This window comes from Amphibalanus amphitrite, unplaced genomic scaffold (genome assembly GCF_019059575.1).
Source record: "Amphibalanus amphitrite isolate SeventyFive unplaced genomic scaffold, NRLGWU_Aamphi_draft 000051F_arrow, whole genome shotgun sequence".
Lineage (NCBI taxonomy): Eukaryota > Metazoa > Arthropoda > Thecostraca > Balanomorpha > Balanidae > Amphibalanus > Amphibalanus amphitrite.
In genome coordinates, this window is record NW_024881547.1 from 1298310 (window position 1) to 1325843 (window position 27534).

Below are 27534 nucleotides of genomic sequence, written 5' to 3' on the forward strand. Positions count from 1 at the left end.
CCGTCTGTCCCGACCGGTCGAACCGCAAACATCCGCCCCAGTCCCAGCCCTCCCCTCCGTCCATCTATTGACCTTCGCTTATCGCCGTGTCGACCCATCGACCGTCCCCGTCCACAGCGCCACCGCCCTGTTCTGTGAACGGATTCGGAGATCCACAGTCCACAACCAACGACACGTTCTGTGAAGATATTCGACATCCACAAGCCACAGTGCCGCTGACCCGTTCTGTGGACGTATTCGAACATCCACAGGGCCGCCGCCCCAATCTGTGAACGGATTTGGACATCCACAGTCCACACTACATACCACCACCACATTTTGTGGACGGAATCGGACATCCACACTGCCAGCGTGGACAGATTCTCAATACGGATTCAGACATCCACAGTCTACAGTGCAGCGGACGTCCACATTCTGTGGACGGATTCGATTCGGTCGGTACCCGTAACCCCGAGTCCCCGACTGTATGCCATCCTCCTCTCTGCTAGTGCACGTCAGCAAAGCACGTATGCTGGTGCAATGGCCGCTACGTCCTGCCAAGGCCGTGACTGGGTCTGCCATCAACACGGACGAGCAGCGTCAACCGTAGCTCCTCGCTAGCCGCGGGAGCGCTCAGCCTGGCCCGTCTACCACCCGGAGGCCGCCGCTCTCTAGGCCGGGTCGATTCTCATTCCGTTTTTCTGGCGCTGGAGCGGTCCGACAGCCGGAGACTGTCGGACCCCGGGCGGAGGCGGAGCCAATCAGGATGTGCCGCGCACGGCGGCGGGCCAGAGCGCTGACAGGTGACACCGTATCGATAGGTGTGTCAGGGCAAACGGCGGACACAGGTCACTGCGCACGGGACACCGTCAGTCGAGCAGTGGCGACAGTAGGCAGCTTGATACCACTGCTCAAGGACGTGCCAGTAAAGACGCAACGAAGGCTACATCCGTCTAACTTTTAAAACAACTTTTTCACCAGAGAGTCCCAGCCCTCGAAAGGTGACTGCCCGTATTCCAAACGCCGCAAGAGATGTAAACGCAGTTAGAGCCAAAACTCATCAAGTGACTGGCTTTATGAAGAACTGCTGTCAACAGTAGCTTACGTAACGTTGATGCAGCTGACAGCCCTTTCCCATTCCCTCAATTCCAATTCGGTCCGCCATTTACTCCATCCTGTGAGTCCGTCCGTCCCTTGTTCCTTTCGTCCGTCCCGTCCGTCCGCCTGTCCGTCCGGTCCGTTCGTCCGTCCGTCCGTACTCGCCAGTAACGATCGCACTCGGCCCGCTGCGGCCCGCTGCCAGCAGTGCCACACAGCCCGCTGGTCGCCGACTCAAAGGAGGCAATTTGTCGCCCCAGTACGGCGGCGCGATTACCAAACAGCGGGCGTTACCGGGACGTCGGCGGCGGCAACAGGGCGACACGCGCTGACAGCTGCAGTGCACTCAGTGCGCGCTGAGGGCCAAGGTTAGCTGTGGCCGGCGGTGGCGGAACTGCGCCGGCCGCGCCGCTTTATGTGCCCAGTCAGCAGGCCAGGTGCGGACGGCGACAGTCAAGGGCGTCACTTGCACGAGATCGTCGATATAAACGCACAGCGTCGAGACTGCAAATATAGCCGCGCAAGATTGGCGTAGAGCAGCGGCCGGTTTCAAATGCGGTTCGAATTGAACGCAAAGTTCACATCAAACAAACACATGTATCAAAAACATGTACCGGCACACGAAACAGTAACGATACCCGATGATTCTGAGAGAATCGGAAAGATGCTGACTGGTAGGTGCCCAGCATTCACAATACCAGCTGCTCGAGCATCTCAGTTCCTTGTTATCATCAGTTCCGTCCCGGTCTGTTTTCGATGAACGTTAACTCATTCTGGCTCTACACCCGCCGCCGATTCCCACGAACCGAGCGCTCCTCAGCGGCCAGCCACCGGAACCTCGTCTCGTTCTACGTCGGCCCACTCTCCGAAAAACAATGACGCTCCAGGTTTCAGTCGTTCCTCGTGTTCTCGAAACTGACAATAGCAGTCGATATGACCACTGCGGTGAAGTACGTAAGGTTCCGGCTTCCACTCAACTATTCTGTAGCCCACTCCACTCAACTATTCTCAGACTAGGAAGGTCCCGGCTCTTCCATTCCGCCAGGCTCTGCCTCGCCCTGTTCCTCCTTCCCTCAAAGCTCTGCTGTCCCCAGTTCAGTCCTCTCTCTATTTCGAAGCTCGCCTGTCCCCAGTCCCTCCCCCAGCCCGCTGCCTCCCTCGTCCTCCCTCTCCCCACTCCCTCTCCTTCCTACCCACCTGCTCGCGGTTGCCGACCAGCAGATAGCAGAGCGTTTCGGCGATGTTCTCCGAGAGCAGCTGGACGGCGATGTCGGGACAGTAGCTGCACAGCACGCGCAGCATCTTGGTCACCTCGCAGAACGTCGAGCTGCTGATGACGGCCGGCGTGGCCATCAGCTGCCGGAGGAGACGGGGAGGGTCAAATGTCAGACTGATGGCGATTGGGTGCTGCAACAAAGGGTTAAGCGGAGGAGACACTAAAAAGTCATGGCATTCGTGGGAGACCAAACGGTTTGTCTCCATAATTTGTGAATATTTGGGATAACTACCGAACGTCCGTCGAATTCGAATCATAAGCTGTATATGTTACAGTTAGTATGCGAAATCCGTTAGTTTGCAACGCAACTAGTTTCGTTGCAAACTACCTGACCGGCCAGGTAGTTTGCAACGAAACTAGTTCCGTTGCAAACTAACTGACCGTCCAGTTAGTTTGCAAACTAACTAGTTAGGATGCAAACTCCCTAGTTACTTTGCAACGGAACTAGGTGTGTTGCAACGGAACTAGTTGTAATGCGAAATCGACGAGGCAGTGGCTCTATCTGTCGTTTATATTCATCTTTTACGTAAATTTTAGCAGCGGTTGTTAAAACAAAGCTGTGTTTTTCTAATGGGTGACACTACATAGGCATACGAGTAGGACGGGTGGTCACATTTATGGATGAAAATTGAAACAGTTTCGACTACATAATGTGACGATCACTGGCGGATCCAGAGGAGGGGCAGTTCCGGGGGACATTTTGCGATTTTTTTGATTTTTTTTTTTAGACACCCACTAACACCAGTCACCACCGCCGCCGCACAGAACAGAACAGTATTGTCCCATATTGTCCCGTGATCCGGGGTAAGCGTGCGATCAAGAATCTGTCTCACCGGCCGACTCCTACTGCGACTTGCCTAGCCAGGTGACCTAGCGGTGCCGGGTCATTCGGTAACAGCCAATGATCAAAGGGCAGGTTGCGTCACAGACTGATCGGTTGTGGAGGTAGGAGCTCGTCAGCGACTCGGTTATGGAATATTCCGAAATCGGCAGCAGAACCTTTACTTTCCGCTTATCCCGCGCCCCACTGGGGTCTGTGTATAACACGCCCTACTGGGGGGGGGGGGGGGGGTCATTCGGTAACTCCTTACTCCGAAACTACTAGGCCGATCGTCAAAATTCAAATGGCATCTAATAGCCCCGGAAAAACTGTTGAATGAAACCAAATTTCATTGACCTCAAGGTCACCGATATCGTCACAGGTCAGGTCAAAGTAAAAATTATCGATATTTGGCTTGTTCACCTTTTGGGCTCTGTGACTGCCGTCTTACAAGTCAGATCAGGCTGATTTTTGGTTTACACACTCGTGAACAGATGCTTTAGATACTCTGAGGGTACTAGTGATGTCAATTACAGAAAATCGGAATACCGATACCAAACCAAATACCAACCAAAACCGTGGGGAAATACCGAAACCGAACCAACTTTGAAAAGTGAGGGAAATACCAACTTTTTACCAATTTCTTAGCCTCTTATACATTAGTAAGGGTTCATAATACAACAAAATACCAAACACATTAGGATTGAAATACCAAATACCAAGTTGGTATCGGTTTGGTATCGGTATACCAAAAAGTTGGTATCCGATTGACATCTCTAGAGGGTACCAGACTTGTACTTTGATTTTCAGGTGAGGGTCAGGTCATCATAGGTCACGGAAATCTTATGTCATAAGTCGGTCACGTGACACATGTTTTATGATCCGTTTAGGCCATAGATTTCGAATTCGGTGTCGCCTGTGTCAGTTGAGGCCATTTTCATCTGAATATAGCTGAGGTCAGGTCACTTTCAGGTCAAAAAAGGACAAATTTTAAAGTTGAAATTTTTCAACAAAAACATGTCTATCGGATGCAGTTTGAGCTCAGGAACACGATGGTGCTGTTTATATTGGTGTACGATGTCAAATTGGTACAGAAAAATTGATTTGAAAATTTTAAATTGTGAAATTGTTGCTATAATGCGTATAACTTCGCCATTTTTGAAGATATCTGGCTAAAACTTGCTAGAGTAAGTCATAAGCATGTGTTCTATCATATTTATTCCGTTTTTTTTCGAAAAGTCCAAAAGTTTTTGAAAAAAGATAAAAACAACTTTTAGATTTTAATATGTATAATTTTCAAAGCTAACAAAATTTTGAAAATTTTGAAAATCGATCATGACGTCACTCTGACGTCATTTCCGGCCGACCTATGATAGATACGAAGTTCAAATTTTGACACAAGGTGTCAAATTGATGCAGCTGAAGGTACCTACTGAAAGTTTGGCGGCGATACGTCAAGCGGTTTAGAAGTTATTGCAGAAAAACGGGAGGGGGGGCTATGAATAGCCCCCCCCCCCCCAGTGGGGCGCGGGTTATGTCTACACATTTATGGTGATCACTGGCGGTTCCAGAAAGATGGTCTTAAACGTTGCGGGAGACATAATCCCAAAAAAGTTTTCCAAAAACCTTTCGGATTTTGATTCCAATCCTTTCACACGGCTATGACAACCTAACACAAGTATTTGATTATAAAAGTTGTTCAGTTTTCGTTTAGTTCTCAAAATAAGTAAATATTTGTCGCTTTCGGGCGCTGCGTGGATGGCGGAGCGATTTTGCCCCCCCCCCCCCTCTGGATCCGCCAGTGATCGTAACGTTATGTAGGTAGTCGAAGTCAGAAAAGCACAGCTTTGTTTTAACAACCGTTGCTAAAATTTACATAAAAGTTTAATATAACCGACAAATAGAGCCACTGCCTCGTCGATTTCGCATTACAACTAGTTACGTTGCAACACACCTACTATGGACGTCAAACCCCTTGAGACCCCACTTTTTTGCGATAATTTTTAAATGCGTCAACTCTCGTTAATAATATTCTGGCAATGTGTGTTTCAGAACCTGCCGAAACTTTTATTACTAAGGTATTTTGACGCCAAACGATTATGAAAGGTACTTCTCATTCACTCGTAATGTTAAATTTCACGGAACGAATCTGCTGTTTGGGTAGAGGCTACGCGCTCACGGGGCGGAGCCACGTAATGACGTCAGCGCTAAGCTCCGCCCTACCCCTCCGGCGCTCCTTGCCCGGCGACCGGTCACTCGCGTCTCTCGCTCCATTCAGGCTTGATGGTGGGCGGTAGCTGGTAGCGGTAGCGGGCGCTGGTAGATGGCATTTAGAGCAGATGGCGCTGGTGGCGGTGCTCGAGTGTGGCCGAGCGCAAGCCTCTGCCCGGGCCTGAATTGACCTTAGCATTACGAGTGAATGAGAAGTACCTTCCATAATCGTTTGGCGTCAAAATACCTTAGTAATAAAAGTTTCGGCAGGTTCTGAAACATACATTGCCAGAATATTGTCAACGAAAGTTGACGCATTTAAAAATTATCGCAAAAAAGTGGGGTCTCAAGGGGTTTGACGTTCATAGTAGTTCCGTTGTAAAGTAACTAGGTAGTTTGCATCCTAACTAGTTAGTTTGCAAACTAACTGGACGATCAGTTAGTTTGCAACGGAACTAGTTTCGTTGCAAACTACCTGGCTGGTCAGGTAGTTTGCAACGAAACTAGTTGCGTTGCAAACTAACGGATTTCGCATACTAACTGTAACATATATATGTTCTACCCATCGATGCAGTAACAGCAAGGACGAACAAAGACTCTTGGCAGTGTTGGTCGACTCGGTAAGGTAAGTGTTGGTCAGCAAATTGCAGTAGGGATGCGATGCAGTGCTGTCAGGTGGCCCAGGGCTGAGCTCCAAGTACAGAAGTACCGGAGTGCATTTAATCGATTCCCCGCAGCGACGCTGCATTTTCAATACCTCACCCGTGTTGACACGCTACCCCTCCCCCTCCCCACACCGCACACGGCCGGAACACGTGCTAGCCTCATCCCCCCCCCACCTGCCGCCAGCTGACGTGGTGGGGACAGTGAGGAGGGGGGGGGGGGAGCAAATGTCGGCAGGTGGTATTCGGTGTGAGGGCAGCGGGGCTGTTATAATGGCGAACGTGCTTAGAAAAGGAGCAACCAGCCTAATGAACTTGCCTGTCTGATGGAAAAATCTTGACGAATTTATAAGTAACACAACGAAAAACAATGCGAGTGGACATATGCGGATCGTGAAGGCAAATGAATGTTGCATAAGGAAGTGAACACTTGTTTCTACGCCACTGTCGTTTATAGTTTGACGCGCAGTACACTGTCGTAAAATTGACGCCGAGCTGTGGCGCTGCAATTCGATAAACGTCGGCCGTCCTTCGCCAGCTACGGTGCATCCGTGATCGATGCAGTCGATTCGAACATAAAATGTCGCAATGACTGGGCTGACACGACTCGAAACATTCATGCCAGGGCCCAAGTTTCCCCAGCGGCGGCGACGAGCTCTGGGTTGGTCGATAGTTCGGGGCCGGTCCGCAGATTGGCGGGCCTCAGGGGCAGATCATCGGTCTGACGTGACACAGGTCATTGGTCTGACGTGATCTGACAGATATCACGATCAGTCACGTCACCGTCACACGAGTCCGTCACACACGGCCCGTCACCGTCACACGCCCCGCCAGAGTCCGAGTGAACGACTCACCCAGACTCACACAGACCCCAAGCTAGAACCTCACGCTGCTGGGTGAGCAAGACCAAAGCAAGACAACCTATCAGCGAAGCAGCAGCGACACTCACCGCCCCATCCATCAGCCGGGCGGGACTCTGCCGAAATTCGCACTCAGCCGCGCTGCGACGCCACGACGACGGACATTAGCATTCATCGATGACTGATGAAGCTCGCCGCCCTGCCATCTCAGAGGAACGGCTCTGGGCCGGCCTTGGGGCACATCCTGCTCGCTGGCTCGGTCGCCGCTACCCCTGAGTCATGACCTTGATACACAGGAAGCTGGCCAGGCACGTGCTTGTTCAATAACAAACCCTGGCCAGCGCGAGGAGTGGCATGGACCGCGGCCAAAACGTCCACGGCGGGCCAGGGATGGCAGATGTCTCAGTTATACACCAGCGACTGCGGTGTGAACCGACAAACGACAGATTCGCCGACCGGGGAAGAACCTCGGCGGCCGTTCAGCCACTGCGTTTTACTGGATACGATAAAGCATGACGCATTAACATGAAACGCTTGGGTACGCCCCGTAACAACTCATAATGCTAGCTATCGTACACTAAGCACTCCACAGCCAAGTTCCATGCCAGGCCAGCCTCCGTCAGCCGATTCGGGACAAATACTGCAGTAACGGTTAGGTGACTGCAAGGCGGGCCAGGAAAGAGGAAAACGGTCCGCTGTGTCCACTGTGACCGGATCTATCGGACGGAGGGGGAGGGATGGAGGAGGAGGTCCCACGTCCGGCCCAACTGTGGTAGAGGCGGGCAGGAGCGGAGGCGAGGGTGGGTGGCCGGGCGGACCGGCAATGGTGGCGGTGCAGTAACGGTTCATGGAGCGTCCGTTACATCGTCAAAAACTCCCGAGTCAGAGTCGGGCGATCAGGAGGGAGAGAGGGAGAGAGCTCCGAGGAGGGGAGATACGAGTAGCCCCGGTGAAGACTCGCCGAGAGCGTCCGCCCCAGCCAGGAGGCATTTCATGGCGCGCTGCCAACGCACACAGACACGTACTGGGCGCCGGCGTGATGGAGCGCTGTCAGTTTGTTTTGGTGCGCCACTTCCTGGTGGAAGTCCACCATCACAACTGCCGCCCACCTCAGCCGAGCCCGCTCCACGCAGTTGGGGCTCAAAGCCCGACACCTAGACAGCCATAGAGCGGGAATTCCACGCTGCCGAGATGGCCGACCGGCGCTGGATCAATATTTGCTTAGCGGATTCGTTAAGGAAATTGGCGTTCAACTTTACCGTCAGCAATCAGCCAACTAGTGCAGTGAGCCTGTTCCAAAACAGGCCGCTGTTGCCTGGCTTAACATTGATCCACGATCCATCAAGTGCACTGGGTAAATGTATGAGGTTCATGACCGAGTGAGCGATTTTACACAACTCGGAACGAGCAGGGCCGCTAATAAAACACCATTGGCACAGCACATTTAACCAAATCAATGATAAAGGAGTTGGACCTGCGATGAACTCTGATGAGTATATTCAGTGGGTGATGCAAGCGTGCGTTGGTTTCCCTACCCTCCCGAGCGCGGGAGACCAGCCCACGACGGTGACGGGGATTGGACGGAAGGGAGGGCGGAGGGGAGGTGTGCCGCAGCTGGCGCCCATCGATTGGAGCGGTCCGCTGGCATCGGTCCGACGGCGGCGGCGCAGACCAGCCGGCGCCGCGAGCCGCGAGTACGACGCGCGGGCTCGGCCGGACCGCCGTACTACTCACAGTTCGAACAGGCCGTACTGAGCATAACACTGCGCCGGACCGCCTTACTGCTCACAGTTCGACCAGACCGCGGCGTAGGTACAGAATGGTAGCACTCGGCCGGGCTGCCATACTACTCACAGTTCAACCAGGCCACCAGCCGTGCCAAACACAGCATTTGGACGGACCGCCGTACTATGCGGCAGCATTCTGCGCCGTCTTCAACAGGGTTCAACAGGGTCTCTCCACCGATAGAGTCCTGAGATCGTCAGTTCTCTGAGACCTCTGCACTGATACGGCCGAAGACCTCCCTCACAGCAGCACCGCTACATTGTGCTATATCGCGGCCAGCAGGCCGATATTTCAGCCGCGCCAGATCACGACCAACCGCAGACTCCCACCGGAGCACGCGACGCTCCGCACGTCCCGTTCTCGCCGCGGCACACACCATGGCTCGACGGCCGGCCGGGCCTCCGCGCGTGTCGCGTGACGCGTCACACTGGCGTCACGCGCTGTTGGCACGCCTCCGTGACGTGCTGAAAGTCACGCCGCGTGCACCACGCCCCCGTCACACCGGCAAGAACCGCTGCAGGGAGGTCGCGACGCCGGGTGCGGAGGCGAGTAGAAAACCAAAACGGGACTATGCTTTATGGCCCACATAATATGTACAAGCCTCGGAACAACACATTCGGTAAACCCGGGTCCCCAATATCTCTATGACTACAGCCCCTGACATAAAAAGTTGATTGATGGATTCGTGGATTTATGGCCAATACAATGGATGTCATAGCGGCATGACATTAGTCTGACATTGGATAGTTACGAGTTATGTTTGTGAGATGTGAGCAAGATTCTGTTACCATGGCGGCGGCTCCGTATCTAACTCTTTACCAGTGACCTTCACTCATACAAGTGTTATGTCATGGCTGTCCACAATGACACAGCGCCGCATATAACTCCCTAGTTACAGGGCCCAGCATCGCTACGAAAACAAGTCCATTTCGGCGATTATCTGTCGCGGTCGAGGTAATGAAATTGCCGTATTTTCGCAGTGTCGTCACATAAAACGGAGCTGGCCTTCAACCCGTCTGACATATGACACATATCCACGCATGTTTCCTCTCCCTTCCCGTATTAATGTCAGACCATGCCCCTGACGTCATATTATGACGTCACTCACCAGGCGCTGGACATTGGCGAGCAGGCCGTGGCGAGCGATCTCCTTCACTTTGGCTGGATCGGTCTTGAACGTGTCCACCAGACGGCTGAACGCCAGACATACGCTCTCCACAGTCTTCTTATCCTGTTTGGGGGAGAGTAGGGGGCAGCGGTTAGGCGACAAGTTCGGGTCAGGCACAACAATCTACCAGCTGGTGTGGTCGGCTTATTGGACTGTAAGCGGTGTTCAGAGTCGATATTTGGTTGAGAGACAAATGGACATATCGTGCGGACATTTCGCAGGAAATTCTGGCCAACAAGAATGGCACAAAATAGTCAGCCAAAACGTAACGAACTAATTGAAACAAGAAGATAGCAGACTGCAGAGACAGCTTAAAATACAACTCTGACATTTAAGGAAGTGGATTCAGAACACATTTGTCATGAATAAATCACCCATGAAAAAATCAACATGTCTGTTCAATTCAGTATAAACTGGCAATGCTTCTCAGACCACGGCGGGAGAACTTGGATCTGGCGCTGGGTATTAGACACACACCAAACGACTTTGCAGACGAACGATATCCGCCTATCAGCGAGAGCGGCACGCCCGAGGAATCATTAACGCCGAAACTATCATCGCCGACAGCGCACATCGGCCGCGGGGCGCATCAACGCACAGTGGGCGATCCGGCCGGTGTAGCCTCGCGAAACCTATCGGCATTCATAACATCCATGTTTTTGAAGCTAGAACCACAATATTTAGGAGCAACCTTCTTGAATATCCAATGAGCATATGTTTTAAATAAGGACTATCTCTTTTAGGATTTGTGCTCTGTGGTGAGCTTGCAATTTGCCTAATTGCCGGTCGAATAACGCATGAATACTTTTGAGGGTAGGTCGAAATTTATGACGATATGAGCTGGGTAGGACATTGAAATGGCATGTACCTCCGTAGAAAATTGCTTCCAAACCAACTTTTTATTCAAACGATTATGCCCTACCAATTCATACATATCATGAAACAGCGTAAACCTCGCCCGGCAAGGCCCCATTTCATAACGTGACCCAAGCAGCGGATTTGGTTTTTGGTAAATAACTTCGCAAAAAATAGCCGCAGAACCACGATTTTGACATCGTCGTGTTCGCCTTGCTCAGGCGCGTCGAATGGTATACTTTTTGTTCAGGTGAGGCCACCGTAAGGTGTTGACCTCGAGTCAAGGTCAGGTCAGAGGTCTTCAAATCACGAAGTTGGTCGAAGGAGGTCATATCGCATATCAATCGATTCGGCAGGTCTTCCGGAGTCCATTGGTGACCTTGTCGACTCTCTAGCTCAATTTGATCGGGAGTTATTGACGAAAAACTCGTATGACCCTAGTGACGTCATAAATGACGTAATGCAAGGTCAACAATGCAAAAATGCAGCATCAGATGTTGCAAGGAGTGCATGAAGTAACGATTCCATGTACTTGAGACAATTGAATATCATTCCTGGCGCCAAAATAACAGTATTCATATTTCCCCCATTGACTTATAGGTGAGGTCACGTGACCAACCTGACTTTATGTGACATTTAGGAAAAATCTGAGATATAAAGGTTGTAAGACCTGTAAAGGACAATAAGTCCTGCAAGTCTCACCTCCCTGTGAAAGTTACTCTGGCACTGAGAGCGTTGCAAGGTTGCGACATCTGAGGATCGTGCAGAGGTTCATTTATGACGTCATAGGTCAGTGACCTGACCTGACTTGAAAGTGTGGTTGGTGTCACAAGATTCGGCGTGCATCAAAGGTCAGGTATGCCAAGTTGCAGTTCTCTATTGCCTGGGTGTTTTGAGCTATCGCGAAAACACCCTTTGGGGCATCTACCACTTGTGCTCAAGTGCACCAAGCCACGGCCAACCCTTAGAAGAAAAAGGTGTCTGGATGCCAGGGCTGCAAGTGGCTGCAAATTTTCACTGGCTCCCCTAATAGATAGTGTCTTAGTGCATGCGGTACAGCATTGTTTTCAGTTCATCCTCGTAAAACTTTTTTTGCTGGGCTTGGTTAATTCAGTGAACGTAATGTTCAGTGGTAGAAAAAAATATAAAAAGTTAACTTAATTATAAGACATATTGAACTGATTTTGTCTACCAGCTTTCTATAGCGGAATCGTCTAAACACCTAAATTTCACTTTCCATGCAAAATGGTTGCTCAACACCTAGCAATTTCATCGTTCCGCAAAATATTCAAAGAGCGTAAAAATCGGCTGTGATTATCCCCCTTATGAAGTGTTACGGAACGCTGTCTTTAACGATACTTTTGTCGACGAAAAAATGTCTCCTGAGCCATGCAAATGCACTAATCGTAATCTTTGATGAATTTTCTGTCGACTAGTATGCGTTGTTTTCCAATTTTCGGAAAAAAGTGTCTTTGAGGTTTCGCGAGGCTAGACCGGCCCGATCGCCTACCGTGCAACGGGGCCATTACTGGTATTGCAGTGAAGCGGCTCGGCTTCCTCTAGACTCTTCAAATAGAGGTCCGCTAGCTACCCGGGCCACACGGCAGCGGTGGGTGATTTATTTACTCCCAGGTAGGACAAGAATAAGTGCCCCGCACGGGAGAACTGACGGACCGGGCGCCGTTTTACCCAAAGGTGAAGGACGGCACCGCCGAAATGGCCCGCTCCTGTTACCACCGAGTGCAGAGGCGGACCGGTATCGTTTTTACGGAAAGCTCGTCAAAGAAACGGCGCCAAGATGTTTACAGCAACATTTCTCGGAAATGGATAAATTCTCCAGCGAGGGATCCAGCTCCGTAAAACCCCATCAGTAATCTCCCTTGAAAGCAAACAGGAGTAATAGCCAAGTACCGATAAAAACAGTGACGATGAGATAGGGGAAACTTCCTCTGGGACATCGAACTGGGAAAGTTAGTTTATTGTGAATCTCGGCAAATCGTAAGTCAGGGCGAATCCTAAATACACCAATCTGCAATACTACATATATTCTGGCCCAACACGCCTCAACTAAAACGCAGCCTTTTCAGGCCACCCTAGGCAAACTGAACCCCTAGCTCGCCCACTCCCCTGCCCGTACGAGGAGCACTCTGCGCATAGTGGCAGTGGTGTGTGTCACACACCCTCACCTGGTGTGTGAGCCGCTCGGAGAGAATGTGCAGGTTATCGCTGACCAGGTGGAACTCGTCCTGTGTCAGCGACAGACAGCAGTTGGCCGTGATGGCCAGCGCCGCGCGCTGAGCCGTCAGCGAGAAAAAGTCGACGTACATCAGACAGGCCGAGATGCCGCCCTGTGGACGCAGAGACAGAGAGGTCAGCGGCTTCATCAGCGGCAGGGTCTGAAACACAGGGCCTGCACTGACACCACCAGGAAGAGGCGAAAATGGTGCAGCCGTTCCTCACATTGCCCCTACGCATAGCACCGAGCAAAAAGAGCTTATGCTTGCGGTATGAATGTCGTGCGGATCATCGGCCAAACAACAGGTATGGGGACTGGCTATTTAGCTAGGGAAATTATTAGGGAAATTAGCTATTTAGCTAGGGAAGTTGGGACAAACAATGTGTGCACTGACGCGGCAGCACGGCGAATTAAAACCGAGGCAGCTCGGCACTGGAACTAATTAACTTCAAAAGGCAAAAAACGCACTAGGAATTGGAGAAGTTTTTAACAGGATGTCGTTTCAAGTAATGAAATGGAGCTTCAGTTGACATACTTGGAGTTCTGAAAAAGTTAGTCACCAGTAATGGACCAGCCAGTTTCTGACGCACAGAGGTCAAAATGAAAGACAGAAGCAAAATGTTAAAAAGCACGGCAGTAAACACACCAGAGCACATAGGCACACACACACACACACACATCTGCTTTCATCAGCATAACCGGCTAAATTATTTTTATACATGTGTCGCAGAAGCCCGATGTCGGAACCATTTGTCAGTCTATTCTAGTCCCCTTCTCTCGCCATTCGTATTCACTCGAGCTACACCAAGGCGCTGTGTCCCGCCCGTGTACCGCCGGCCAACACGCGTCACATACATATCGACCCGTTACGATACACATCGGTCACGCCCCAACGGGACCGGGAGGCGTACCAAAACAGCAGCGTTCATCACCGGGCGCCGCCCCGTCCGCGGCGCTTCGTCCGTCGCGTCTCACTCGGTCCGCGCCCCTAATTTGTCGCCCTTCAACACCGCTCCACGCAGTCAGTCGGCCGAGCAGCGGCGTTTAAAATCCGCACAGTCGCAAAAACAAGGCGGCCAGTCAAGGGCAGATACCGACTGGGCGTTGCGCAACATCGGCTGGCCCTGAGGCGAGTGGTCGGCCGGGCGCGGTGGTCGGACCCGGCGACTCTAGCTCAGAGACCGGTTGGCGGCCGGGCAGCAGAGGGGAGCGCTCGGCACGGTAGGGGAGGGGACGGGATGGGTAGATACAGTGGAGAGTGGACTGTTGTCGGTCAGCGTTTATCAGGGAGGCAGCTGGTAACAGTGGTCGGGCGGGGCAAAAACGGCGGGGAAAACAGAAATAGGGAAGATACCAGCAGGCTAGCAACAGACAGGTTATCTGAGTGGAACAAACAAAGGCCACACTAATGAACACTGTACGGTGCATGTTCCCTGAACAGCAGCAGCTGGTGACCACGCAAAAAGCCAAAGAATCACGCAACAGCAGCGCTTTTACAATCCAGACGTCATTTAATACGCAGTAAGGGCGCCATAGAGCCGCATGCTGCAGGTGCTAATCGTCCCGTCTCCCGTCCCCTTACGCTCGATATCGCCAGCTCAACTCGGGAATCTTATCAGACCGACGTAACCCCGGCCGCGGTCCCGAGCTCCCGAGTCCGAGTGAGACCTCAGGTGAGCAGAGCGGCTGTCCGTCCGTCCAATATCGAATCACACACGAAACACCGGCCGCCATTAGCATGTGATTTCCATCCCGGCCGACATCTGTCTGTATCTGTCGGGGTGGACCCCCGCGCGGCGCCCGACACCCGTCCCGTCACCGGAGACGGCGCGCCTGGCGGCTGTGTGCGGCTCGACAGTCGGCAGGGACGGACCCCGAGTTCCCAGACCCATCCATCAGGGCTGGTTTCATCAGTATAGCTCCCCTGCCCAGCGCGCAGCCCGGCGACAGTGGTGAGCCGGTATCGGTGTCAGCGTCAGTGTCAGTGTCACCCACGGTAGTGCAGGGGGGTTCTTAGCTGACCGAGGCTTGTAAATGAGACCAGCGCAAGCACGGATCCTTCACCCCAGTATGTGAACCAGAATATATTCCCCTACAAGTTAAGTGTCTACCATGTCACCATGCTGATAACATGAGACCCCATTTAATTGCGTTATATTTTATTTTATTATATATCATTTTATATTTATTTCATTTTATTATAAATTTCACTTTCTTTTATAGTTATATTATTTTAAGTTATATTTAGACCCCATTTAATTACGAATAATACTCCATAATTCCAAAGTGGCGCATCTTCAGTCAAGCTCTATCAACAGAGCATAACCAACAGTCAACACCTCTGGGCACTCACCACTTTGAGTGGTTTCTTGCTGTGACGGCAGAAGTCCCCTTCTCTCTACAAACACTCACCACTTGGAGCAGGTTCTTGCTGTGCCGACGGCTGATGAGCTCCAGCGCAGTGAGGCTCTGCTCGGCCACGTCCATGCACTGGATGACCTGCAGCTTTTGTAAGAGCACCGGCACCGCTTCGACCACGACGGCCGTGCTGCGCGGTAGCGCCTCCATCAGGTACGTCAGCGCCCGGCACGCGTGGTTCATCTGAGGATGGAGTGGGGGGGGGGGGGGGGTCAGTTCGGCTGCGAATGGCCGATCGAGAGGAGCGGTCAGATCGGGCAGCTCAGACAGCGTAGGTGTAATTTCTGATGGGGGAAAACGGCTATAGGCGGTGTGGGAAAGACGGCGGTGGTAAACAGCAACGAAAGCAGCTGGCGTACCCCGCCATGTCAGTGACAAGCCTGACGCATCAGGTGCACAGGAGTGTGATGAGAAGTGGGCCTTGTGGGACGAGCACCGATTCTGGCAGCGCCTGGGCTTTGCCCAGCGCGTTACCAGAGCAATCAGAGAGTCAAACAATGGCGGCTTTCGCTAACACAGTTGTTTAATAGGTCAGATCGCTGTCTGTATCGATGAGTAATTCAACCGCCCAGAGTTCAGACAGCAATACATTATGCACCATCCAATTACACCAGTGTCGGCGTAATGTCACCGTGACAGACAGCGCGACCTCTCACTCACTCAACTTCCCACGGCGGGCACCCATGTGGACTCTTCTCCCACACACCCGCTCTACACAGTCCCAAAGGGCTCCCTTATCTCCCATCCGCTCACACAGCCACCGCTGTCATATAGGGCTCCCCTACCACACAGCAGCTCTCCACAATCGCCGGCCAGCGCAAGTGTAAGCCAGTACAAAATCCCGGCCCTCCCGGTGACAGCCGAGGACAGAGACCTTCAAAAATAGATAGGAGTCTATCACTGTCTAGTATAGTCACGAAAGCAGACCGTACGGTGACAGAGACAGTCACAACGGATGCCCTTCAAAGGGCCAAGAGTCAGCATCAAGTTGAAATGTCAAACAGAAAATAGGCTGAATATTTCCGTCACTTGTTGCAAATTGAGTTTTTGAAGCTGGTCAATTTTAACAAGGCTTTACTCATGGGTGAACGTTTTACTGGATAACTGCGGGATGGCGGTGTGGTTTTTATCACACCGTGAACAGATCAGGTGACTGTTCTCCGAAGTCGCACCGTCCCAAAATAGCCGAGCCGTGACAGGTAGAGATCATGAGATCGGCTGACGGCAGCGTTCGCCGAACTGTCCGCAGGTGGAGGCCGACTGAGCTGCCCGACTGGGAGGACTCTCCAGAGCACACGAGTCCCGCAACAGCCCACTCGAGGATGACGGGAAAATGCATATAGAACGAGCTGAACGGCAAGCTAATTTTGTAGGGGCACCATACTAGTCCTAGGATAACCATCATTATTGCCAGGCAACCATCATACGTGAGACCTGTGCATTCAGGTAAACTACGAGCTTTTATTTTACCCATAAAAGCAGCATATAAGCTTAGTGCTGTTCAGTTTAATATGATCATGTCATCATTGTTCAGGCTAGCTCATTTATTTATATCGAAGCCAATTCCCCCACTTGACCAAATTTAGCATCAATCATTTCTTTCATGACTTCCCAAGACCGTGGCCCTGACCGCGTTCACATTTGTACATGCAGCTGTGGCACACAAAAAGGCACCGACCATCTGTGTCGGATGAGCGATACCACAGCCATCTCCATCCACCCCCGCCCGCCCCAGCCTCGTCAACAGGTGCGACCACCCACCATGGGTACACCTGTGGTCTCTCCCAATCATCACACCGCGCCCGGTTCCACCAAGTCCCCTTCTACCCCGATGGTCCATTGCCCGCCACTCACGGGGTTGAATTTGTGCCCCCTAGCTACTAACTATATCAACATAGTTGTGCTCCCCCGGGCACCCCGATGTCAAAGTTTTGCGCGCTACCCACCCACTCCACGTCAAGGTTCTCCCCCGCAACTATCAATACGAAAGTTATGGCTCCATTCCCCACTCAAAAAGTTAAGCTGAGGTAGCTCCCGGCCAGTATGCCCTCCTCCAATCACGATGCCAAAGTTGTACTCTCCTGAGCCGTGGTGCCCGCGTCTTCCCAACCCAGTACCTAACACCCTCCTCTGCCCTGCCCTGGTGTGCTCCCCTCGTCCACTCACGATGTCAAAGTTGTGCTCACAATGTCGAAAATGTGCTGAACTGCCCACTCACGATGTCGCAGCTGTCTCCCGTCCATGTGTGCCCTCCTTCCCATCCAGAAGCGTCTCCCCTCCCCTGCCCAGTCGCGCTCCCCCGTTCACTCACGATGTCAAAGTTGTGCTCCATCTGCAGGAGGGCGATGAGTGGCGGCACCACCTGTTTAATCGGGAAGCCGGCCAGAGTCTCCTCGTTGCCCATGACCAGCAGCTGGCCCATCTCAATGACGGCCTGCAGCTGCTGTGTCTCGTCATCAGTCGCCTGCAGGCCCTGTACCAGCTGCTGGATCTTGGAGCCTGCGCGGACACAGATACAGACACACGGAGTAAGAAGGGAGGGGCGGTCGGCTTGCCGGCGACTTGGGAGGAAAAAGCTCATGACTAGAAACAAGAAGACAACAAATTAAAATGATTCCGAAGTGAATGTCCGAAAGGTTTCGATAAATATTACTGTTTGGAGAAGACTATGACTTACACAATACACAGCTGGGCTGAAAAATAACGATTTGATGATACCACAAGTCGAAAGTACAATTAATTAGTCAAAAATTGACCCCAGGCCTAACACAACACAATGACTAAGGAATGTTTCGGCGACATCTCCAACTGGCCCAGATCAGCAAAACTCGCGGCCCGCACGGGATCAAAAATAAACAATGCTCTTTCATGTGTCAGCAGCTGCCCAAAACAGTCGGCCCTTGTCAGCAGCCACAGCGTTCGATGGCCAAAAACCGAGCGCGGGCGGCCCATCTCGCCACTCTGGCCTCCTTGTTCACGGGGCCACGCGGCAGGGACCGGCGGCGCGCGCGGAGTTACGAAACCGGCGCGGCGCGGCGATCGAGGCGCGTTTACACAGCACCGGGCGACAAAAACGCCGCGGGCCGCGCGGCGCACCGGCACCCGCGCGCCGGCAGTCAGCTGCAAAACACGCGCATAACTTGTCCAGCTGAGAGGTGCTGCCAAACAAACGTAGCGGCGTACGGAGCCAGCCTGGTCACTGGGGATCCGCGTGGGATAGGATACTAGGCCAGCTGTTTCACTGGCGATCTGTTCAGGGCGGGACAGCTCACAGCAGTTTGGGGTGCGTCGTTACTTTAGAGGTCTGTAGATGAAGTCGTTCATTGATTGTCCGTGTGGAACAGAATGGAAGCGGTAGGTAGGACAGCCGTCTCACTAACAATGACGAAGAAGACCGACAATACATGTCGATCAAAATCGAGACAGGACGTCAGAGGCCATCATATTCCTTGGATCTTCGAGATTGTTTTTTCTTCTTTTGATGCATTGTCACAAGGGAAACATTGACTCACAAATGTGCCACTAAGCAGAGATATTCAAAGGACTGTGAGATAGTTCGAGACTTCAGATATGCCGACTGGCTGAGACACACAGGACAGACTCTGGCTGGCCACCCGGTGCGCGTATCGCGGGTACTCACTGCTGCCCATGCTGCGGTGGAGCATCTGCTGCATGCGCGGCCCCAGCGCACCGATCAGGTGCGAAGGGATGCCGCGAGCCTCCAGCAGCGCCTGCAGGCGGCCCATGTCGCCATCCTCCTCGGCGGCAGCGCCGGCGCCCAGCAGCGCCGCCGCGCCGGCCAGGCCCGCGGCTCCGGCACCGCGCTCGGCGGCCGGCCCGCCGCCGGCCGCTCCGGCCGGGCTGGCGGCACCGGCGGCGGCGGCGGCGGCGGCGCTGCCCGAGCCGCCGGCGGCCTCATCCGCCGGCGCTCCTTCCGACGACATGGAGCCGCCCAGAGCCACCTTTCCGCCGGCCCGCGAGCCTCGCCGACCGCTGCAAGGGACACAGACGGGACACGGTCAGAACAGGTCACAGCGGACACCAGCGATTAGACACGGTTAGTACCGTGTCTAATCGCTGTGTCTAACTTATAAATCATAATATAGATAGCGTATTGGCCCTTCGTGACCACAAAGAGTTGACTGGGCAAATTCAACACTAAACACTATTCGTTAGAATTGTGTTTTTCTATTGAAAAACAACCGGAGCGGTCCTTCTCCGGTACTGCGGGCTCCATTATCGGCACTCGCCCCACCGACGCGTCGGTCGGACGTACGCTCTCCCTTGCAAGGAAGCGAGAGGAGGTACCGCTCGACGGAGTGCAGGAAGGCACTCCGTCAGGAAGGACCTGAGGACCTGTATGAGATAAGCGTAGTCAAATCGGGTACCGATGGGGTTGGGAGGGGGGGGGGGCGTTTACACACTACACAGCTTCCGAATACAGGTCCACTTGGACAGAGACAAACGCATGGGACATGAGCCATTAGCAAGAAGCACGCGATCAGAAAACAAACAAAACTAACCCTGGCATTTTAGGCATTCGAAAAACAAACTGAGACGGCGTGCCATCTGCACGTTACGAGTCATCCGAGTCGTTATTTCGGTAAGTGATATGCTCTGGGGTGCAGCGTCTCGGGTGGCCCGCCGCCACGACACCCGACCTCGCCTCCCGCGGCGGAATGCCTGCACGTAGCGCCGAATAGCGCGGCGTGTAATGGTAAATAATGCGGCTGTAATGACTGCGGCGCGGTTGGTAATGGCAGGACCGGCGCAGGGCCACGCTCACAGAGACGCGCCGCGAACCTTGCCGCGGAGCGGTGATACTGCGGGCTCCATTATCGGCACTCGCCCCACCGACGCGTCGGTCGGACGTACGCTCTCCCTTGCAAGGAAGCGAGAGGAGGTACCGCTCGACGGAGTGCAGGAAGGCACCGGCCCAGCCTGGAGACAGGGGAACCCTGGAGGCACTGATCGGTGTAACATACGGCCGACGCTCGCTGCTCTGCTGCCTAAGACCTGAGGCCACCTCCGCAGACAAAGACACCTGTGGTGTCGTATGCGGAATGGGCCGGTAGGAGCGGCAGACGGACCCGGGGGAAATCGAGACAAACGGCTACAGGTTGCAACACGAAACCGCTGATCACCCGATCTACCTGTGCGGACCGCCTCCTACACGTACTGACACGTCCGTGGAGAGCCGCCGAGGCGGCCGAGGGCGCACCTGACACCGAGCCGGACCGAGACCGGACAGGGGTTCCTGGACCGGGACCGGATGGGACCTCGGACCGGGACCGTACGGGTCGCATATGGTTCACACACCGCTGTCAACGAACCGGTACCGCCACCACGCCTGGAGGGAGCGCTATGTTCCGCGGCCAGGCAGCTCAGTCTCAGAGGTGGGAGTGAAATACAGCGCAATCAGCCAACGCGCCGGCTGGAGTCGCGTCAGAAATGGATCACTGAATGCAGACCCGTGTTGAACGATGTTGAACGTTGATTGAAACTGCACAGAAGACGGTTTTCTAGCATGGCGAACCTTGTCCTATTTCAATGTTTATATCTCGAACTTCGAAGTTACCCCCACCCGTCCCGGCGACCCAGTCAGCTGCCACGAAACTCATCCACCAGTCATGTTGCTAGGCGGAGTAGACGGTCGCCCCAAGCGGTCAACCAACTAGCACAACATACTGCGGACGACGGGCGCGGTCAATGACCCCGGGCGCCACCAGCCAGCCCGTAAAATGGCCACACTCGACACCGCTTCCCGCTCGACACCACTTCCCATTCACACACACGGCAACCCAGCAGCTTCCTTTCTGTCGCCGCCATAAACACATCGCCTCGAGTCCCGTGGCCGACTGCTGCCCAGCAGTGCGCGCTGGCCCGCCACAGCGGATGTTGGCAAGTTCGGTCCAAAGGTCGGCCATGCCTGGGACGCGAGGAAGTTCGCTATCAAAAGTTCACCCCCCCCCCCCCGTTTAAATGTCGCCGGTGTGCGAGAGGAGAGGGCTCGAGTCTGACCTGATCAGCGACCCTGATCAGCTTCCTGGAGCGTCGACACCGCCGGCGCCGAGAGGATCAAGAACGTCCCCGAGTCTATCAGCGCCGAATCCGCTCCGAGCTCAATGCCGAGCCGACGTCCCCGCTGACGACATTTCATTCATTCTAACGGCACATCCTCAGCTCAAGTTATATTATATAATTCTGGCGTCCGTGACCCATCTTTGAGAGATTGAAGACATTGCTCAGAGCAATATCAGGACTGCCTGAGTTACGCTTGACTAGACGTGCGTGAATGTTCGCCAAAAATTCGGAAAATGTCGACTCGTAAGATTTCGAAATCGTCAAACTTCTGCACAAACCACTGGACCGGAGCATACCCGATTCAAACACAGCTGTGTTACACTGTTCAATGAGCCATCACCCAGCTCCCTACAAACCAGCCTACGGCCTCGGCAACGTCACGTCACGTCGTTACCCGTCACGCGTCACGTCTCTGCCGTCCGAGGTTGGCCGCGCACTGTGCAACACGGTCACCGTCGTGGCGGCGCTTTTCTCCGCCCGGATCACGCCGAGTTTCACCTCCAGAGCGGCGCTCCCCGCCGAGCGCGGCCACAAAAAGGCAACGCCAACTTCCCATGCGATGAGGAAAGTTTCATCAGCCTCCGCCAGCCGGGCGACGGAGGTGACATTTCTTTTGAGGTCATGGGGTGTGTTGATTCGCCAGCCTTCAATAAAGCGATGAGTCGAGGCAGAGAGCTGTGGGCGGTCATGAGTCCCGGTAGATAACCCCATGGTACTACTAGTGTCTGCCTCCGCCCCTTCCATCGCCGTCATAGCCGTAATGACGTGATCCATCTACAGGGTGTAACGAAATTATCCGGACATCTATTTTTTCGCCATATCTGCTCGCAAAGTTTCTTTTTTAATGTTAGAAGCTGGAAAGTTGGATGAATGCATACCTCTGATAGCTGCTCTCAACTCAGCAGTGACCCTGACCTTGCGAAATGACTCTTGCTCTGAGTAAGAGTCGAGTCGCCGACGGGTTCATTTGATAGTTTTCGTTTAAGGCAATGGAGAGAAGGGAGTTCAGTCTCTCGTTTCGGAGTAAGACTACGTGTTGGTGGCATGGTGGCATGAGCCAGAAGCTGGTCTGTCAGCAGCTGGACATCAGCAGCAGCCAGTAGCACATCTGCCTGAGACGTAATAAGCTTGGACTTGGTGGCAGACTCAGCCCGGCCTCGATCGCGAAGGGCGCCCTTTGCCAAGTGGTGAGGAGAGTTGTCAGGATAGCGACAAGGAAACGGCACCAATTAATCCGCAAACTGACTCGAATTCTTACCAAGGCAGATAATAAGAGGTCCCACATCATGATTCACCGTTACCCGCCCTTTAGCTTGGTTTCACTACTCTTCAAAGTGAAAAAGCCAATGGAATTGACGGGAAAACAACCAGTCCACCACGTTTGGCCTCAGGCCAGGGCGTGTTCACTGGTCGAAGGAAGACATGAATGAGCTGGCCTGGTCAGATGGGAAGCTGTTCGAGCTGCGATGTCCGTTGAACCGTCAAATCGGCCATGTGTGGGCTGCCAGCAGCTCAAACATGCCGGCCGTCGCCGGAGTCAAACATCCGGCCAAAATTCAGACCTGGAGCATGTTCAGCTGCTGTGCAATATTCAAGCTGTTCATGACGCCACAGAAAACCACTATCAGTGACGAGTATTACCGGCGCAACATCATGGCTAGCGATTGGTTGGAGCCACTGAACCAGACGGCACAGGAGGGCTCGGTTTCTGAACGCGTACTGATGCCTGATTCAAGTCGCGCAGTCTTCATGCGGGGCGGCGCACCACCTTCAAGTCCCTAGCAGTATGAGACGTGATGCCGAAAGGACCTATTGTTCTTCTGGGCTAACGGGCTATGGCTTGGAAATAGTTCCCATCCCAATTCCATCGATATCTTATGGACTATTGTCCAGCAGGAGATGAATGAGGGGACACCCGCCACCAGTGCCGCCCAGCTGTGGGCACAGGTTAGTAACGCGCTGCTCTACATGAAACCCACTGTGCTGGAAAACCCAGTGGCTGGAATGCTCCAGAAATTTGTACCTGCGCTCTTATGAAAGGTGGCTACATAATCATTCAAAAGGGAAAATATCAGATTGTCTTGCTTCTTAATTACAGCGCGACGAAAGGTGTCCGGATAATTTCGTTACACCCTGTACACTCGAGTTGAGCTGTAAGCAGGCCAGACCGTGCTGCATAACATGACGTCACATCACACCCCAGTGACGTCACATATACGCCAGCGCCGTGGGGAGGCCGGCCTGATGCAGCCGTCAGCTCCACCAGACACCGGCGGGCCAGCGGACTCGGGCGCCGAACACTGAGCTCAGCCGACCGACCGGCGCGGTAACGGGACCGGTCGGCCGGCCCGGCTCGGTCAGCCTGACCCCGCCGAGCCGTCCGAGCTCGCCTACCGTCACGGCGCCGCCCCAGGTGGGAGGGTCTTTGTTCGACCAGCTCCGCTGAGAAAAATAGCGCTGACGATCGATGGAGTCCAGTGAGAGGCCCCGGCGCAGCACGGTGAGAAGCGGAAAAGGTCGCCGACGCGCCCGGCGGTTTCCGTGCGGCGGTCAGCAGTGGCTTCCTGCGCCGCTTCCACGATTCAGCTCGTTAACGGAAATAATCGGCCGGGCTGAACGCTCAAGCTGTAATCGATAATAAATGGCCCCGGCCATTTCAGACAATTCATCATCGGCAAATGAAAGGTAGCTAAATATTCACGGATGCTCGAACAATACAAATTGGCCAACAGAAATGCGCTTCAACCTCTAAAACACACGCCTCCACCTACAAAAATATTGGGCGAGGAAAAGAGTTGGCCTGACATGTTTGCTCTTGCACTGTATCGGTTTCCCACCACTGTCACCTGCCCGCTCAGCAGGTCACCCCAGTGCGAGTAGGGCTGAGGAATGCCACTTACGGGGTTCGGAGTCGAGAGGGCGCGCGCCGCGCGGGCCCCAGCCGGCCGGGCCGGGCCACCGACCGATAATAGTGCTGACGTGACGGATGAGCGCTCCGTCAGCTGGTCAGAGGAACAAAACAGACCGAACGAGCGGCCAAAGGACACCACACGGCCGGGACAGCGATCACAACAACACCACCGACCGGGCGAGTTGTCAGACACACGAGCCACCGACCTATTTCTGGCCGCCCAGAACAGCGGATTTTACCGGCAGTGGTGGCGATCGCATGGCTTCCCTCGCTCACGCGAGTAGCGTATCGGTCACGTGACCTGACACAGTGCCAAGCCAGGCCCTCGGCCCAATGGCACGTGACCAAATACGGGGGAAAACGCGTCACACGGCCTGCACACGCACGGCAGGGACGCCAGTAAAAGGACCGGCTGGTGGAGGCTCGAACATCGCTTCGTGATGGCTAGACACTCTGTGGCTGATCGCCCGTCTATGAAGGCTCGTCCCTGGCTCTACGGCGCGGTGGCTGGCTCGTCCCTGGCTCAGTGAGACTCGTTCTGCGCCGTCTCCCCAGCGTCCCTCCCATCATCAGCGTTCGGCGCAGCAGAACAAAGGCTGCCGCCGCCGCCGGTCGGCCGCCCACGCCGGCGCACACGCAGACCGCGCCGTCAGTGAGCGACCCGGCGCGGCCCGGCGGTCCGACCGGGATCGATGGCGGCCGGGGCACGCCGCCGCCGCCGCTGCCGCCGCCGCCGCCGCTGGTACAGCGTCCGTCACCTGGCCGCCGGCCCGATCAGCTGATTTGAGCACAAAGAGCCGACTGGTACCGGCAGCCGTGGCCTCGGCCGGCGCGGCGCTGCCCGGGTACCGTTCCAGCCCGGTCGGCCGGGCGGTCAGCTGGGTGGCCAGGTGCGCCGAGCACCGCCGCAGCTGTGTTTCCACCGCCGCCCGTACCTGCCGCCGCCGTCCGCACACTGCTCTGTCTCAGCTGCGCGCAGCTGGTGTGCGACTGAGCAGTAATGAGCGGCCGGCCGTGGTGGCACGAGTTTCATCACCTGGTCGGCCGACCTCGCCCGGCATCCCGTCCTGTCCCGCCCCGCCCGGCCGGCACCGCAGCTGGGGCGGCTGCGTCGGCACCACGGTCCATGGTTTTGCTGTTTTGCTGCTGACTAAAGCCTGCTGAGAATGGTGGCGTCATTAGTGACTGACGAGTCCCACTGTCAGACACAGCTCTTCCAGGGACACAGCCGCTGCCGTCACCGCCGTCTCGGGCCGGCGCCTACCGTCGCGGCACGGCGTCCCACGAGGGGAAACGCCAGCACCCAGCCGGACATGAGACACGCCGCCGGGGGTCCACAAATCCGGACCCTCCCAGAGGCACGTGGCGCCGTCCATGGGGTCCAGCCGGACCCACGTGGCCACCGCAGATCCTCCTCCCCGCTGAGACGCCACCGGGCTCCTCAGCGCTCCCGGACAGAAAAGCACCTCCCGAGAAATAGCGCTGGCCGAGCGCGGCCCGTTCAGCGAGCATGCAATTTCGGTTCGGCGCCACTGAAAATAGCGCTCCGGCCAATGACGCATTAGCATTCTTGGCACATGGCTGGGACCACGTTCGGCAAGATGGCCTGTTCCGTCAGAGCAGACCGGGAAGACGGCTCAGTCGCTCCCACGGGCCTGCCGTGTCGGGCTTGAGGAGAAAATAACCGCGGCGTCCATACATCTGTCCAATGTGATGTCTGTGATTCGGATCGATCACACAGGCCAAGGTAAAAATGAACGAGTGGGTTCAGGGTTCTTTCGTACAAACTGAAAACCACATGTTTCCTCTCAAACAGCACATAATCTCAGCTGTCAATTTGAAATGCAAAACAGAAAAGAGGTCACTCCATCCCGGCAAATACTGCCGAAATAAAGCAGCAACACCATACATCTACAAACAGATCCTATGTAGGAGCCACGCCAACCAAACAGTGGCCATCCTCTGCGCAAACCCATCCTCTGCGGAACTCTTCGGTCATCATTCGCCTCCGATTCGGTCCGCAGACAGACAGGGCCAGGACGACGGGGCTGTTTTCCTGCCGCCGCTCTGACGTCAAGGGGCGCTGCCATAATCGCCGTGTCGCGTCCGTCGCGTGACGTACCGGCCTGGCAACGGCAAATGAGCCTCGATCGCGGCCCGGGCCGACCCCGGACAGCCGTGAACCCGGCATTCGACGAACCACAGCAGAGTTCGTGGAATCGGGTGGGCGCGACGTACCCGGCGTCATTGGATATCATTGGGGATGCTGTGAACCCGCGTGTATCCATTGGGACTGATGAGGACCCACGTGGATCATTGACGGACAGGCTAAGCCCCAACATGGCCCAGACACCGCGTTGACCGCTAAGACCACCACAGACGCCGTAATTGCGGCATGGATGACGGGTTGAGGTCTGTCTGGTAAATCGGCGGCGGCCGCAGCGACAGAGGACCGATGGGAGTGTCATCAGGGAGCCATCATCAATCACCAGTATCGCTGTGAACGGGACCGCCGGGCGGCGGCGGCGGCGGCGGGGGAAGGGAAGGGGTGAGGGCGGCAGCGGTCAACCACCCGCCACATGGAGCGAACCCACGCCTGGTCAGACAAGCACACATGCTACATTATGCAAACTGTGAGACAGCATGAATGTGACACAATCAGTTTAGGTGGGCCACGTCTCACGTGGCGCGTTTGTAAGTGCCCGCGGCGGGTCTGTCTGAGTCTGTGGCGGTCACTGCCTGGCGCCAGTCGGCCGTGTCTGCCAGTCCAGCAGCACCCAGGCCAGTCCGTGTGAGCCGGCCCGTCGCTGCGAGCCCGTCTGCAGCCGGCGCCAGGCGGCCCTCGCGTGCGACCTCGCCGCACCGTCAGCGGCGGCCCGGTGTGGCCCAGCGTGACCTTTGGGCCGACCCGGCGACCCAGCGCGGCGGCCGGCCCGTCTTCCGGGTCAGCCGGGGAGCGCCGGCCCGACACTCGACGGCGAGTCTCAGGGACAGACCGACCACAAACTAGAAGGCAAGGGTCAGTAGCCAGACGGACACCGGCGATAGGGTCCTTTATCAAACCGACCTGAGCAGGAGATAGGAGGTCCGTCATCAGACTACCGGACCTGAGGCCGCGGGGGTCGGTCAGCTATCAGACGGTCCCCCAGCGGCGAGAATCAGCCATCAGTC

The 27534-nt window shown here is 54.8% G+C and overlaps 1 protein-coding gene across 3 annotated transcripts in view; it reads right to left on the reverse strand.

Moving 5' to 3' along the window:
• The window catches only part of LOC122377835 (E3 ubiquitin-protein ligase TRIP12-like), an 84427-nt gene that overhangs the window by 21464 nt on the left and 35429 nt on the right, over positions 1 to 27534 (reverse strand). For all 3 annotated transcript variants that reach the window (XM_043358311.1, XM_043358310.1, XM_043358312.1), the window contains 6 exons: positions 19009 to 19361; positions 17680 to 17867; positions 15363 to 15551; positions 12901 to 13062; positions 9800 to 9922; positions 2275 to 2433 (listed from right to left, as the gene is read on the reverse strand). In XM_043358311.1, the coding sequence (XP_043214246.1) occupies positions 2275 to 2433; positions 9800 to 9922; positions 12901 to 13062; positions 15363 to 15551; positions 17680 to 17867; positions 19009 to 19361 (1174 nt within the window). The remainder of the gene's footprint in view (positions 1 to 2274; positions 2434 to 9799; positions 9923 to 12900; positions 13063 to 15362; positions 15552 to 17679; positions 17868 to 19008; positions 19362 to 27534) is intronic.